At 37.8% G+C, this 16,589-nt stretch overlaps 1 protein-coding gene across 1 annotated transcript in view; it reads left to right on the top strand.

Moving 5' to 3' along the window:
- Window positions 1-1,760: 1,760 nt before the first annotated feature.
- The window catches only part of LOC118842250 (snRNA-activating protein complex subunit 5-like), a gene marked incomplete at its 3' end in the record, with an annotated part of 33,932 nt that continues 19,103 nt past the window's right edge, over window positions 1,761-16,589 (top strand). Inside the window, exon 1 of the mRNA XM_036749842.1 lies at window positions 1,761-1,803. Coding sequence (XP_036605737.1) covers window positions 1,761-1,803 — 43 coding nt within the window. The remainder of the gene's footprint in view (window positions 1,804-16,589) is intronic.

The following is a 16,589-nucleotide window of genomic DNA, read 5'->3' as shown; positions in this document are numbered from 1 at the left end:
GTTTTCTTTTCTTTTTTCAGTTGGGGAGGGCAAGTGGAAGAAAAAATAAATGCTTGTTAATTGAAATTAAAAAGAAGTGCAACCTATTAACGACCACATAAAAGAGCCTAAGTCACTAAGAATAACATAAATTCAAGTGAAAACAAATCTGAGCTTTTACTTTGTACCCACCAAGTCGACAAATATGATACAAGACAAAAATTATCAATGTGGGAGGGCCTGGAGGAAGTCAGGTAGATTAATAGTTAAGTCAATTAAGTCAGTGAAATTGTGAACTGGTATAACTGTTCTGGAAAACAATTTGAAATTACGGACAAAAAGCCACTAAACTATTTGTATCCACTAATCTCACTACTGCAAATCTATTTCCAAGGATGCCAAAAATAGAGAGAAATAGTCCATGTATACCAAAATTTTCATTGTAGTATTTTTGAGGTAGCAAAAAAACCAAAACAAAACTGGAAATAAAATGTATGCCCAGTGATTGAGGAATGGAGGAATACATTCTGATATATGCACATAATGGAATTGTTATTGTGCCATAAGAAACAGCAGTATGGTACAGTGGTTAGAGAGCTAATCTTCAAGTTAAGAATACCTCGATTCAAATTTTACCTCTGCCACCTACTAGCTGTGTGACTCTGGGCAAGTCATTCAACTTCTCCATGCCCCAGACAACTCTGTAAGACTCTAAAGTTGTAGAGTAGGTACAATCTTCACTGGTAAAATGAATTTCCTTACCAGAAATTTTCTATGCTGATGAAATCTCAAATCTGATCTCCCCCAATTATCTCTCCCTATCAGGGAAGGAAGGAAGGAAGGAAGGAAGGAAGGAAGGAAGGAAGGAAGGAAGGAAGGAAGGAAGGAAGGAAGGAAGGAAGAAAGGAAGGAAGGAAGAATATGAAGATTTTAGAATAACATGAAGAATTGTATGAAATGATGCAGCGTAAAGAAAGCAGAAGCAAGAGAATGATGTACACAATGACTACAATAATGTGATTGAAAACAACACTAAGGCAGTTAAACTCTAATACGTGGACCAATATCAGATTCGGAGGAAAATGAATGAATGAATGAATGAATGTATTAAGCACTTCCTATGTGAAAACCAATATTAGATTCATAGGACAGACGAATGAATGAATGAATGTTTTAAACACTTCCTATGTGCAAATCACTATACCAAGCACTGGAGATACAAATAGAAAAGCAAAATAGTCCTCACTCTCAGGGAGCTCAGCATACATAGAAGCTTTCAGTGGCGGGTTAGATAGAAAAGTTCCATGGTCCTTAGGGTGCAGCAGCAAAGCCAATGGTAATGCTTCTTATTCAATGTCATTTCCACCAATTAAATCATATCAGTTTCTAATGTGGAAGCATTTGACAAAGCCAAGGACTTTGGTAACAAGAAATTTCTTTTCTGGGTCTTCAGTAGCTGTGACTAACACCAGTAGGAGGAGTTGCCAGGCTGCATCCACCAGGGTTGTTTCCCAGGGATGATGCCGGGGTGGGAGCGGGGCACTGGGCTGGGAATATTGCTATTCCAAACATTGCTGTTCTTGAGTTCGGGGTCCTGGGCTATCTCATTCGGAGTCTGAGGGGAGAAAGCAGTCAAGGTGATGATGGTGGTTTGCTTAAACCTAACTTTCTCCTCTTGGTTAATAGTTGGGAAGTAGACGGAATTGAGAATCAATAGATATAGAATGCTTCATCAATTGACAGTGTTTTTTGGAGACAGTCTTCACTTTGCATCTGCAGCCATGACTAGTCTCAACTCCACAGAACATGATGCCCCCAAGCGAGGTAATACCTGGTATCCCAGTCCCCTACCTCTCCACACCACTTACCTCTCCCCCAACTAAACCCCCTCCCCCGCTTTCCTGAATTCTTTGTGTGTGTGTGTGTGTGTGTCTCCCCCTTTAGATTATAAGCTTATTGAGGGCAAGGACTATCTTTCTTTCGATTAATTATATCCCCAGAACTATGTGCCTCACACGTTATAAGAGCTTAATAAATGTTTATTGGATTAGAATAGAAAATGGATGGGGATGGGAGAGACAATGAATGCACAATGATGCATAAATTGACAGGCATTGTTCCTCTGTCAGTTGGGTTTGCTTAACTGTTACAGGGGTGGGGGTGGCAAAAGGCAAAAGGTACCATGAGACTTAAAAAAAAAAGAGTAATGAGTTTGCATTAAACTCGAAGAGGTTTAATTTAGTCAGAAGTAAAGAATCCTTGACTCTCAGTGGGATTTAAAAACTGGAATGGGATACTAAGAGATGTTACGGGTGTCAACTGGAGAGAACTTTAAGAGAACTCTTCCCTCTTTTCTGAAGTCTCAGCCAGCTTTCTCTGTCCAGTTATGCAGTTCCCTAACCTCTTTGCCAAGGGGCTATGCCTATTCTTTATAACTTACAAGAATTGAATTTAAATTAATTTTGTTCTAAAAGCTCTGTAACAATCCTTAGGGTACCTGAGTGTTCCCTGGGGCTTTGCAAGATCAGAGAATCATTGGTTTAAATATTCACCTGCCTTAAATTTGAGCTAACTCAAACCTGCCCACTCACTGTTCAATTTTCAGTGTGAGCACTTACAACTCAGAAATCTGCAAATACTACAAATATCATATTGATTTGTTGTTTTAATAATTGTCTAGACTTAAGAAAGTGATGATGCAAGTGTTAATAATGCAGATTAAACTTAAAAGTGTGTCTCACAAACATTCTTCCCCCGACCTTCACCAGACAGTTGATAAAATTTGCCAGGACAGCCCTCCTTATGGTCCTTTCCAGCTCTGATATTGCTGCCTTCACCTTTTAAATCCATATTTTCCTGATAAATCCCCCTAAACAAAACAGCTGACAAAGATTTCTGACAATTTTAGATCTATGACCTCATCAGATGGGTTCTCCTTCTATATCTTCTCATTGTGTCTGTGACTGCTGCCATGCATGCCATTCCGTAAATAATCCATTGAAAATACACCCAACATGAAGGCCTCCCTCTGGCTCTTTTCTATCTTGAGGGTACCAATATAGTATTGGCACTGTCCATCTATTGACTTTTTAAATGTATTTTTTATTTTTATGGGCATTTCTTGTGCCTGTTACTTCTCAATAACCACCCTGCACATAGAATCCTTCCTCATTACAAAGAAAAACTGTTAAATAAAATAAGCTATCATGATGACTGCCTCTGACAGTGTAAGCAACATTTCACATCATGCTACTAAGAAAAGAAATAATAATCATAATAATAACTAGCATTTATATAGTGCTTTAAGGTTTGCGAAGTGCTTCACGAGTATTATTTTGCTTTATTCTCACAACAGCCCTGGGAAGTAGTGACTTTTTTCTACTCATTTTTACAGATGAGGAAACTGAGGCAGACAAAGGTTGTCCAAGATTATACAGCTAATGTTGGAGGCTAGATTTGAACTCAGGTCTTCCTGACTCTACGGCCAATTCTCTATTATGCCACCTAACTTCCTCAAGAGGGAAATATGTTTCATCATCAGTTCTCTGGAAATAAGACTGGTCATTGTCCTTAATCTGAGTTCTTATGACTTTTAGTTTTGTTTTCATTGTACAAATTGTTCCTTTGCTTCTGCTTTCTTTGCCCTGTACCAGTTCATAGAAGTCTTTCCATTTTTCTCTTAATTCTTCACATTGATTTTCATTTTACATGATAATATTCCAATACATCCATATACCACAACTTCTATTTTGTCACAGAGTCATAGATCTTGAGATGGAGGTGACCTTAAGGTCATCTAGTCAAACTCCTGCATTTTACCAATGAGGAAACTGAGGCCCATAGGTGTTAAGTGACTTACAAAAGATCACATGGGTAGTAAATGGTGGAGCTGAGGTTTGAAGTGAGGTCCTTTAGACTCTTTCTACAGCATCATCTATGGCACGAATTGATGGGTACCCACTTGGTTTCCAACTTTATCCATCTATCATCTTGCATTTTTGCTATATAAGCCACCCACCTCATTTTCCAATTAAGCTATTAATTAGTTAAAAAATCTATTTTCAACTAACACAGAGAATCAAAGACCATGGTAGTGTGATGTTCTCTACCCACATATCTCAAATGACTTGAATGCAAACATTCAGGAAATCAATCCCAAAAAGAGCAAACAGGATAGAATGAACTCTCCTCAGTGGAAAAGTTTGTTTTCAACTTACTGCTTCTATTGTCATGACATTTCTCTTAATCCTAAAGCCATCTGTGGAGCCCTAAGCCAAGTGCACGTAGAAATACCAAATGCTATTAATTCTGCATTGGCAATGGTGTTTTGACTGATTCCATTTGCTCAGGCTGGTTCAGAGGCACCTTTGCAGCTAGATGTATAACTGGTCCCCTAAAATCGATTAACCCTTGCATAGACTAACAAGTAATGTTCATCTCATTTTAAGGCCAAGTGGCTAAGCAAGCAAAGCAGGAAATTCAATGAGCTATAGAAGGTAGGAGAGGCTGAGTCTGATCTTAAGCCCACTTATATTTTCGCTATCGAACTCAAAGACAGCATCTGCTGAGAGGACACATGGAGAAAAAAACTTTTAAACTTCCATTTTTAAAAAGCCCCTCCTTAGGACAGTCAAACCATCTCCTTCAACAAAGAGATGTGACTATAAAGTAATGAAACTGATTCTTGGCGTTAGAGGAAAGAAAACATCAAATAGTTACTGACTGCCTCCAGAACTGGGGGAGTAATTGACAGCTTCACTAATTGGAACCCTGTTTACTTTTTCTCAAGTGAAAGAGAAATTACTTTTATCTTTAGGAAAACCTTACATCTTCTTTATAAATATATCAAAATATTCCTTGGCCAAACAAAATCTTTGCTGGCAGAGGTAGATGTGTGAAATTCACATACCCTTGTGAAATCTAAATGTTATCATCTACTGACAAGCACGAATGAATCTAATAAAGGCAAGAGAAATTGATTAGAAGAAATGATTCCATTCCATTCATTCATTCTTTCAACAAACAATTTATTAAGCACCTGCTGTGTTAGGTATCTGTAGGATGGATGGGGAACGCAAAGTTTAGGTTGGACATGGTCCCAGTCTTCATAGCTTATAATCTAGTAGAGGATAAGCACCAAAATGGAGAGTTATAATACATTATACTACATGAGAAGTGCATTAGAGAGGAGTGAAACAAAGGGCTTTGTGAGACCTGAGGGGAAAGATCATTGCTAAGTAGGGTAGAAGGCTATGGAGATATAGGAAGGATTGATGGAGGAGTTGGATGAACTGTGCTTTAAAGGGTGGACAGGAATTCAACAGGTAAAGAGGCAAAGGGAAGATATTCCAAGCATAGAAATTACAGGCCTGAGGGCAAGGGGCACAAGGCATGTTGCCAGGGAGAGTAGTCTTAGAGCGGAGAGGTATTCCAGGCAAAGTGCCTAGTGAGAGTAAAGGCCTAGAACAAAGTCATACGACTGAAGAAGATGAGGAGTGACGAAGAAGTTTGTTTCATAACGTTGTTATGGTTTGTCCTTTGTTCTCAAAGAGGACCATGACATCAGTGAGGTGATATCATGACATGCAGGTAAGTTGGATTTAAGTGAGGGAGGGCTGTATGGAGAGAACAGTATCAAACAACTGAAACAAGGTTTTGAGATTGCAAAGAACAATCTTATCCCCAAAGAAATTATTTAAGATACCTCCCCCACCCCCTTTGCACAGGTTAGGGTCCATGGGTATGTAACATTGCATATAATGTCAGATTTTTTTTTCTTGGTATATTGATTAGTTCTGCTGTATTTTTCTTCTTTTCCTTTTTAGAAAAAGCATCTTTGTTATAAGGGATGATTCTCTGAAATGGAAAGGAGAAGGGATAGATGTAAAAACAAAAGATAAAGAAATAATATTTTAAGAATATTTAAGAAGATATTTATGTGATTTGATTTTTTGCTTGTCTAAGTTTTATCTCTTTTGTTGATATCTTTTGTTTTCATAGAGCATCTAGGTGGTACAGTGGATAGAGTGCTTGGCCTGGAGTCAGGAAGACTCATCTTCCTGAGTTCAAATGCGGCCTCAGACATTTACTAGCTGTGTAACTCTGAGCGAGTCACTTATTCCTGTTTGCCTTAATTTCCTCATCTGTAAAGTGAACTGGAGAAGGAAATGACAAACCACTCCAGTATCTTTGCCAAGAAAACCCCAAATGGGGCCAAGAAGAGTCAGATGCAACTGAGCAAACAACTCAGTTTTCATACAATATTCTTTTTTCCCTTTTTTTGCATTTTATTTATTTACACATACATCATCTGTCTCTCACTGCTCCTTCTCCCCATTGAACAATAATGAAAATAAAAACTCTTATAACAAACACACATAGTCAAGTAAAACAAATTACCATATTGACCATGCTAAAAAAAATGTATGTCTCCTTTTACATTTTATGTCTATTTGGCAGAGTTTGTGTAGTATATTTTATCTTCAGTCTTGTCATTTCTGAAAATGTCCCTCCCCCTCCACTATCCAAAAAGCCATCCCTTGTAATAAAGATTTTAAAAGAGAAAGAAATTAGTTCAGAAAACTAACCAATACATCAACCTTGTCTAGTCCCCAGCCTCTGCAATGAAGGAATACGGTAAAATTTTCTCAACTATTTTCTGATACCAGGCTTTGTCTTTATAATTACATAGCATTTAAACACTTTTTTATTATTGTTTTTGTTCTTCTTTCTGCTTACATTGTTGTAGTCATTGTGAATATTGTTTATTTAGTCCAGGTTACTTCCATTATGCAATTATCCCTTCCACATCACACCTTTCCCCGTTGAGGTTTTGACATACCACCAGTTGGAAGCCGTAGACAACATGTGAAGGCCAGCCAGCAGATGACACAGAAAAAGTTTAGAAACTCAGAAGTGCATAAAGTATATGCATAGCATTGTAAAACACCAAAATATTTTATCTTTTAGTAACATAATAATCCAGACTTCTCTGGTATGAAGGGAGGGCCAAAAATTTTTATGTGAATTTTTCCTGATCAAAGGGGAGCCTAACCCCTAATTCCCACAATGTGGAAGAGATAACTATTCTTCATAGTCATCATTTCTTATAATGATATTTCTTATAATATTTCATTAAATGAACATACCACAATTTGTTTAGCATTGCTCCAATTTGCGGACACCTACTTTGTTTCCAGTTCTTTGTTACCATAAAAAGAAGTATGAATATTTTGGTGTAGGTGTAAAGAAATTTCTTTACTCTCTGTGAGGCATATGCCAAGCAACGTATACAATTAATCCAAATCTGCTCTAGACACATGGTATAATGGGTAAGGAATAGAATATAGAGTAAGGAAGAAGAGTTAAATCCCCACCTCCTCCAGAAACTTAATAGCTGCATGACCCTCTGAATTTATGATTTTATTTTTTAATAGTTTATTTTATTTTTCGAGCAACAAGTATTTTTTAAATTACTCTGTCCTTCCCAATACCCCCCTTCATTCACTGAGAATTTTTTAAAAAATCCTCAATTCATAGCTGCATAGGTTGGCAAAACAAAACTGAAATCATTTTCTTTTTCCCCAAATCCTCCCCTTTTCCAAACTTCCCCATGGCTATTGAGATCATTGCCATCCCTCCAGTCACCCAGACTCACAACCTAGGTGGCATTCTTGACTCTTCATTCTCAACCTGCCTTCATCTAATCAATTTGGATTCAGTCAAAGGGCCACATTTGAGGACCTAGAGGGCCACACGTGGCCTCGAGGCCACAGGTTGCCCATCCCTGATCTAATCTATTGCCAAGTCCTATTGATTTGACCTTTGTAACATCTCTTGAATATATCCCCTTTTCTCCTCTGATATTGCCTCTTTACTTCATCCCTGGAGTCTTACAACTGCCTTGTGGTTGGTCTCCCTGCCTCACTATAGACCATCCTCAACTCATCTGTCAAATTGATCTTACTGAAGTAAAAGTCTGACCATGTTAACCCCCTAATTCAATCCATCTCAGTGGCTTCCTATTCAGAATCAAATATAAAATTCTCTATTTGGCATTCGAAGTTCTTTGTAACCTAGCCCTATCCTACTTTTTCAGTCTTCTTACAAATTATATTCCCTCACCCCCAAGTATTCTGCGATCCAGTAACATTGTTCTTCACCTAAGACCCTTCATGTCCCACCTCCATGCATGATCACTAGCTGTATCCCATATCTGGAATTCTCTCCTTCCTCATCTCTCTCTCCTAACTTCCCTGGATTCTTTCAAGTCCCAGCCAAAATCCCACCTTTTATAAGAAGCCTTTTCCAATACCCTTTAATACCAGTGTCTTCTCTCTGTTGAATAATTCCAATTTTTATATTTTGTTTGTTCCTAGTTGCTTCAATATTTTCTTCCCCATTAGATGTTAGTTCCTTGAAAGCATGGGATGTCTTTTTTCTTTCTTTATATCTCCAGAGCTTAGCACAGTGTCTGGCACATAGTAGGTACTTAATTAATGCTTATTGACTGACTGACAAATTCTAGCTATGTTCAAAAATGTATGTTTCTTTTTGCATTTTAAGTTCATTACCTCTTCGGCAGATGAGTGGAAAGTTTCATCTTCATTCTTAGACTTGTGGCTTCTCATTGTGTCGAATTCTATAGCTTTTCAAAGTTGTTTTTTTTTAATAATGCTGTAAAATTGTTTGCCTCATTCTGTTCATTTCACTCTACACTGGTTCACAACTTTCCTAGTTCCTTCTAAAATTGTCTACTTCATCATTTCTTATGGCAAAATGATATATCATTACTTGTATATGCCACAATTTCTTTAGCCATTCCCCAATAGAAGGAATGGCTTAGTTTCTAATTTTTGGCTCCCATGAAAAAATTAAAAATATATCTGTACATGTAGATCTTTTTCCTCTTTCTTCTATACATCTATTCTTACAACTTTTACGTCTTTTGTATACATGTATAGATCTTATACATCTTTTATACATCTATGACCTTATGACACTGGCCTGACATATGTATGTATATGTGTGCAGGGTCTTTTACTACAATATTATGTTTATAAGCATATAGGATTATGGGGGCAGCTAGGTGGTGCAGTGGATAGAGTGCCAGACTTGGAGTGAGGAAAACTCATCTTCCTGAGTTCAAATCTGGCCTCAGACACCTACTAGCTTTGTGACCTTGGGCAAGTCACTTAACCCTGTTTGTCTCAGTTTCCTCATCGGTAAAATGATCTTCAGAAGGAAATGGCAAATCACTCTAGTATCTTTGCCGAGACAACCCCAAATAGGGTCGTGAAGAGTTGGACATGATTGAAACGACTGAATAATAGTCTTTGAAGGGACCCCCAAAGGCCATCTATTGCAGCCCAATCATTCTTACAAATGAGGAAACCTAGGTCCAGGAAGGATAAATGACTTGGTCAAGGTCACCAGACTAATAAACACCAGAAACAGGACTTGAACCCAGGTTCTCTGGCTCCTGAGCCAATGTTCCACATTGCCTCCTGTTTTTGCCTCTTGCAAAGTTTCTGGCCCTTAGTCTTCTAGAAATTCAGCCTTCCATCTTGGCATGTTATCTTAGGGCCAAAACACACAAAATAAGTTTTGATCACTTGGCTGCCAGCTGTCATTTCCATGGAAACTGTAAGTGATTCCACATAATTGCTGTTTTAAAATGTAAGTTCCCTTGCTTTGCTGAGCTGATGTTCATTTCCATGGAAACAGTAGTAGTAATTGCTGATAGCACAGGAGTGAGAATTTGCTTTGGTGAGTGGTTGGAGTGGGGCTTACTGTCTGAAAGCAGGGTCATCAGATTAGAAGATGTACCTCCTTACCCTGAGGCTTGAGAAGGTTGCTGAAGTTTGTGCAGATTGAGCTTTGGAGATTCCATAAAAATTCTTTTTGTAACCCGTTTTCAGTGCATGAGCACCACGTGGACACACAGTTTATAGGATATATACAAAGCAACCAGCCTGAATAATCAGGCATCAAACAATTAGCCTTTCACTAATATTATCTTGAGTGACTAATTGTCTCCCAGGTCATCAGATAATTGCAGAATCCTCCTCTTCACTCTAAAATCCCTGAAGGCAACAGAAAGCATTTACTGTTAGCAACTATCTAATGGTAAATGGCTCTGTGCCTCAATAGCACAAAGAGAATTACATGAACTACACAGAATTACCAGGAAAATATTCTACCCCATAGAAAATAAAAGTTTGTCCTCTCTCTAAAACAAATCCTCTTTAGGAGAATGGCACAAATATTACTTGGGGCAAAAGTTTGGAGGTCAGAGAACTATAATTATAGCTCCAGAGCTGGAAGGGATTTTAGAGGACATATGGGTCCACCCCTCTGATTTTATCAATAAAGAAAATGAGATCCATGGAGTTTAGGGGACTTGCCAAAATTCATGCAGGCAGAAGTGGGACTTGAATGCAGACCCTAGGACTTCAAGAGCCAGATCAAGAAAATGTCCTCATAGCCTCTTTTCTTCCACCCAATTATCCATTTAAAATGTAAAACTTGTCCTTGATATTTCAGTGAATCACAATCTGGGACTAATTCTGAATAAGAGGAATGGTTGGGCTGGATGGCAATCTGAGAATTATGTAGATCTTTCAGGGATCAGCCACGAAAGTGCATCTTTTTAATATTAATATTTTCCTGGCAATGCTATATGACTACAAATCAGGCAATTCCATGACTTTAGAAAAAGCAAAATTATAAGAGCTAGAAAAAAGATCATGGGATCACAGATTTACATCTAAAAGAATCTTAGAAGTCAACTACTACAACTCCTTTATTTTGCAAATGTGGAAACTGACACCCAGCTTTTGTAAGATGCCTTTGTATTAGGTGTCAGAGGTGGGATTTGAATCCATGACTTCTGTGGTCCAAGATAGAACTTTTTCACTGTGCCATGACCTAGTCTTAGAGAAAAATGTATATCCCTGAATACTTTTGTTAATGAGAGAGAGAGAGAGAGAATATGAATGGAGTATGCAATTAATAAATTTTTAAAAAGCAAAATAATAATCCTGGAACAAATATAGAAATAGAAGTTTCCAAAATCAAAGAAGAAACAAAATCGAAAACAAAAGATTGTTTAGCTAAGTAAAAAAGGAAATTATTTTTGAAAAAAAACTAAAAAGAATTTGTTGTTGTTATTGTTCAGTAATTTTTAAGTCATGGTCAACTCTTTGTGATCCAATTTGGGTTTTTCTTGGCAGAGATACTGGAGTGGCTTGCCATTTCCTTCTCTAGTTCATTTTACAGATGAGGAAACTGAGGCAAACAGGGTTAAGTGACTTGCCCAGGGTCACACACCTAGTGAGTCTTCCTGATTTCAGATCCAGCATTCTAGGCCCTGTGCCACCTACCTGCCTAATATTAGAATAATACCTCATATTTATATATCTCTTTAAGATTCACAAAGTACTTTACAAATATTGACTCATCTTATCCTTACAACAACTTTGGGAGGTAGGTGCTATAATTATTCCTGTTTTACAGATGAAGAAATTGATGCAGACAGAGATCAAGTGACTTATGCAGGATCAAGCAGCTAGTAAGTATCGGAGGCTAGATTGGAACTCAGGTCTTCCTGATTCCAGGTTCAGCACTCAATACACTGTACCACTGACTTCTCTAAAACAACCAATAAACCATTAAAGATTTGATAAAAAGGGGAAAAATGAAGATAAGAAATGAGAAGTGTCAATTCACAACAAAACAATAACTATATAAAAATTAGAAATTGCTATATTTAGAGGCCAACAAAACTGTAAGGTTAAATGAAACAGGTCATACTTTGATATTCTGATGGATATACGATGAGAACTGTGTTCTCAGTGATGTAGGCATTCCCTCCAATGATGCGGATTGAGCCCACTGTTTGGGAAGATTGCAAATCTTCTATACCTGCCCATCGTACGTGACTCTTGTCTCTGTCCTCATGTATATCTCTGAGGAGGGGCTTATACATCCAACATTCTGGGGACCTTCCTCTAAATATCTTGATATTGTAGGGATTCCATTGTAGCATAAGTATTTCCCATTTTCCCATTAGCCGTCCCTTTTGGTACAGGACTGGCCCATTTTCTTATCCAGATATTTCTGATGTAATCCTACTGTGTAATTCCTTATTTAAAATGTGCCATGCAATGTCTGTCATTGGGGAAATATTGGTATTAAAAGGATAGGCCTTTGTTTCAGGGAGAAGCTTGGGCTCGTTAAAAGAACATCATTCCCTAAAGGCTAGCCAGCCCACTATCCTCCTCTTGTTTAATTCTGGGCGCAGTTTATTGTCCATTTGTAGCATCTGTCCAGTACATGACCAGCTCTGTGTCATGTTCATAAAACTACACACTAATCAGAGAATAGTTGAACAAATTGTGGTATGTGAATGAAATGGAATATTACAAAAAATATACAATTTTGTACTTGAGAATTCTGATTAAATCATCATCTATGATTCCAGAGGACTGATAAAGAAAAATACTACCTATTTCAAGACAGAAATAATGGGCTAATAAACTGGATTAAAAAATGCATTTTTGGACATGACCAATGTGAGATTTATTTTTTTTGCTTACTGTACTTATGTGATACAATCTCTTTTTCCTTTCTTTTCTTTCTTCCTGCCTCCTTTCCTTCCTTCCTTCCTTCTTTTGTTCCTTCCTTTTTTCCTTCTTTCCTTTTTTCTCTTTTTTCTTTCCTTCTCTCCTTTCCTTTCTTTTTCTTTCTCTTTCTCACCTTTCTTCCCTCCCTCCTTTCCTCTCATCTCTCTCTCTCTCTCTCTCTCTCTCTCTCTCTCTCTCTCTCTCTCTAGCAGGTAGGAGGGAGAAAATAAATGAATACTTGGTAATTGAAAAAAGGTAAAATAATTTTAAATAATTGACATTACACATCACAATCTGGACATTAGCCTTTCTTTATCCACTTATATTTTCCTGTGTGGACAGTTGGCCCAAAATATTTTGTGTGAATATGGATCTTATTTAATAGACTCTTCAATATTCTGAGATTTAATGTAATCAGCACAATGTCATCCATAAAAGAGGAATGTCAGACAGAGACCATCATCTAGAGTTTCCCCCTTTAATTCATACTTTAAGTTGTACAGTCCTCCATGTTTGAGACAAATACCTCTGGCAAACATTTCTCCCTGTTTTCTGCATCACTCCACAGTAATAATCAGAGAATCATTGAACAAAGTCATTGCTATTCTTCTATCTTTCAACATGTGACAAAATCAGTACTTTCCAGATGCCATTTCCTTCAGCCCCAGCTCCCCTGATGCAGCTTCCTCCTCTGTCACAACCTTATTGACTGGAGTTTCCCTGATGCAGCTTCCTGGTCAAGAGGCATGAAAAATCCCAGCCGCAGGTATTCTGGGCCTCTCACACGTGGTGAATGTGTGAGAATATGGAAGTCACCTTACCCCGATGACTTACTGACCAGAAGGTTTGCAGAAGTGTCACTCTATCCTGGTTGCATGTTCTTACTGAGTCAGAGCAAAGAAAACCTCCTTTGCTAAACATTCAGTGATTGGCAAGTGCCTTACTTCACCCCAACATCAAACCAGAACTAAGATAGTGTTGACGTTAGAGTCACACTTACAACTCAAGAACTTGATTCCTTAAATTTAGAGTTATGCATAGAAAACATCTTCTGGGACAGGCTTTAAGGTGACAGATTATTGAATCAGAAAAAAATTTCATTGTTAACACATAATAAATACAGCGGAATCTTGCCTTTACAGCAAGATCTGTCTACCTTTCCATGCTTTGTGCATCTTTAAAGATATGCTCTGTTGTAGAATCCATTTATGAAAGCCTGTCTGATCCCTTTTCAGACCTTCATCATAGATGCCTTTGATGTAGATTATTCTTATAATCTTGTAGAGATGGGAAAGTAGGCATGTGGGATGGTGGTTATTGATATTCTCTCAGCTGCCTTTAAAAAAAATCAGGTCTGAGGTTTTTTCCAGTCTTTATCCTCCTCTCTTTCAGTTTCTTAAGAATCAGTCCCTCGGTGCTTTTAAATTGTGGCTTCCGCAACATGGACCTTCTGTGTGTATACCTGGTCTAGTCCAACAGCTCTTCCCATCTTTATTTTCTTCAGTATTGTTTCTCCTTCCTCAAGAAACACATCTAGGTTCATGACATTAGACTCCCTATGTGGTGATTCTACTGCTTGTGATGGTGAGAAGTTTCTTATAAAGATCTCTACAGATCTCTTTCATTTTTAATCAATTTGATTTAATCAATTTTTAATCAATAGCTTCCATTATATTCTTACGTGCCTTTATATTAAGATTTGGTTTATTTGGTTCTCTTAGTATGCTTTCTTTAAACTTTAAATAAGACCTATCAAGATCATTGTTCTTAGAGCCAAAAGATTTGAATTTGAAAACCCCACTCCAACACTTGCTAGCTATGTGACCTTGGGTGAGTCACTGAATCTCTTGGAGCCTCCTATGTAAAAATGAAGATAATAATACCTGAACCACCTACCTTACCATTTTGTTGTGGAGAGTATACTTTCTAGACTTCAAAGTCCCACAACCATGAGTTCTGATCAGTATTTTAAACAATAAAACTACCAAGACAGAGCCTTCAATTTGGACTATCGGAAAACTAATGTTCCTTAAGTTTGCTAACCTTGACCTTTAGGGATGAGTGGGTGATGTACTGACAGTAACTGGGCTATTACTGATAAATGTTGATGCTCAGAAGCTTACAAGCAGGCAAGACATATTGAGTTTACCTTTCAGATTCTCCAGCTTTGCTTAAGACTCAACTCTTATGTCAGCTCTTCTGGGAAACTTTTCCTGATCCCATTAGTACAGTTGTGCTCAAAGGGTATGCCACTGTGGTATAATGCTATGTCCTAGAGGTTTTGACTAGACGTATAGCAAACCGGATGAATTCTGCATTTGCAATTTTGTGTGTATGCATTGATCTCATGACTCTTCCATAATGTGAAAGCATTCCTCATCTCAAAGAATAGAACTATGTTAAACAAATGTGAGATTATGATGATGATGATGATGATGGTAATGATGATGATGGTGATGATGATGATGGTGATGATGATAACCAGCATTTATATACTGCCTTATGGTTTGCAAAGCACTATACAAATAGCATTTCATTTTCTCTTCCCTACAATCCTGGGAGGCACGTGCTATTATTATGCTCATTTTGCAAATAAGGAAACTGAAACTGAGAGAAGTGTAGTGACTTGCCAAAGTCACACACCTAGGAAGTATATGAGGCCAGATTGGTACCATGGTTCTCATTGTTAGCACTCTCTCATTCCTCAAATGACTACACACACATGTGCACATACACACAAACATAAACACACATACATATGTATGTGTATATGTGTATATGTGTGTGTATTTACCTGTTTATGTGTTATATCCCACCAATAGAGAATCAGCTCCTAGAGAGTAGGCATAGGTTTTCCATTTTGTCTTTGCCTCCACAATACTTAGTTCAGTGCCTTGCACATGGTACATACTTAATAAATGGTTTTTAGATTAGATTGGACTGATCACAGTGAAAAACCAGAAAATGAGCCACTGGGTGAGCTTCCCTGTGCTCTAGTTTGGGGGCCCAAATTTGCTGCCAATTTTCATTCTAAATCCACCAAAAACAAAGCCAAGACAGACTGTATAAGATGCCCAACTGCTGCCATGTGGAACTAGCAAAACTACAGCCTGGGAAATAGATGGATGGACATTCAAAAGATGGAAATCCTTCCCCTCAGCAAACTAAACATTATGCAGTGAATCCCTCTTTTCAGGATTCCAAAATCCATCTCTTCTGTCAACATTTAAATTATCTATGATGCATCAATACCATAAGAGCAACAAAATCATGGAAATAAATAGATCCTGAAAGACATTTTATAATCTACAAAGATTGGATTATTAATTTGTTGATGAATATTCAGAAGTCAACTAACCATAACTAACCACGTATCTCATATGCCCCTTGGGAATTTAGATTTATAGACAGTTAGATCCATATGGGCCCTTCAAGATTATCTGGTACAACCTGACATTCTACTTCCCAGCCTCCTCTTTTGCTACATTTACCCTCAGCCATTTCTTGAAACTCCTCCAGTAAGGCTCAGCTCAGGAAGTAGCACATGGGTGCTTGGCAGCTGTCCTTTTTTTTAAATGCTATTCACCTTAGGGGGTTCACAGGTGATGACAGGAACAGAACAAGAAAGAATAAATAACTTAGTTATAATACAATTTAGAAGAAAAATAATACTGCTGTTTGTAACATGTTTTAGCTTCAAGAGAGTGTTCCATTTTGAAAGTGGGTTAGTATTCCTTGGCTTATTGGTGTGTCCACAAATTGTCCTCTTGCTCTACTCACAAAATAAAATATTTAGCTTAGATACCGCTATAGGATGTCAGGTGTAACTGACATGGTGCTCATTCATTGAGGGAGGGCCCAGAAGAGCATTGGCCTTGCCACACTATCCTTTTGTGGTTGCAATGCTGCAAGATGATGTAAACTCTGTTGTTGGAGGTTAGCCTTTGTAGCCTCCTCATTTTACAGATGATGAAACTGATCCCC

Source organism: Trichosurus vulpecula, chromosome 3, assembly GCF_011100635.1.
Source record: "Trichosurus vulpecula isolate mTriVul1 chromosome 3, mTriVul1.pri, whole genome shotgun sequence".
Lineage (NCBI taxonomy): Eukaryota > Metazoa > Chordata > Mammalia > Diprotodontia > Phalangeridae > Trichosurus > Trichosurus vulpecula.
This window is presented reverse-complemented; position numbering and strand designations above follow the sequence as displayed.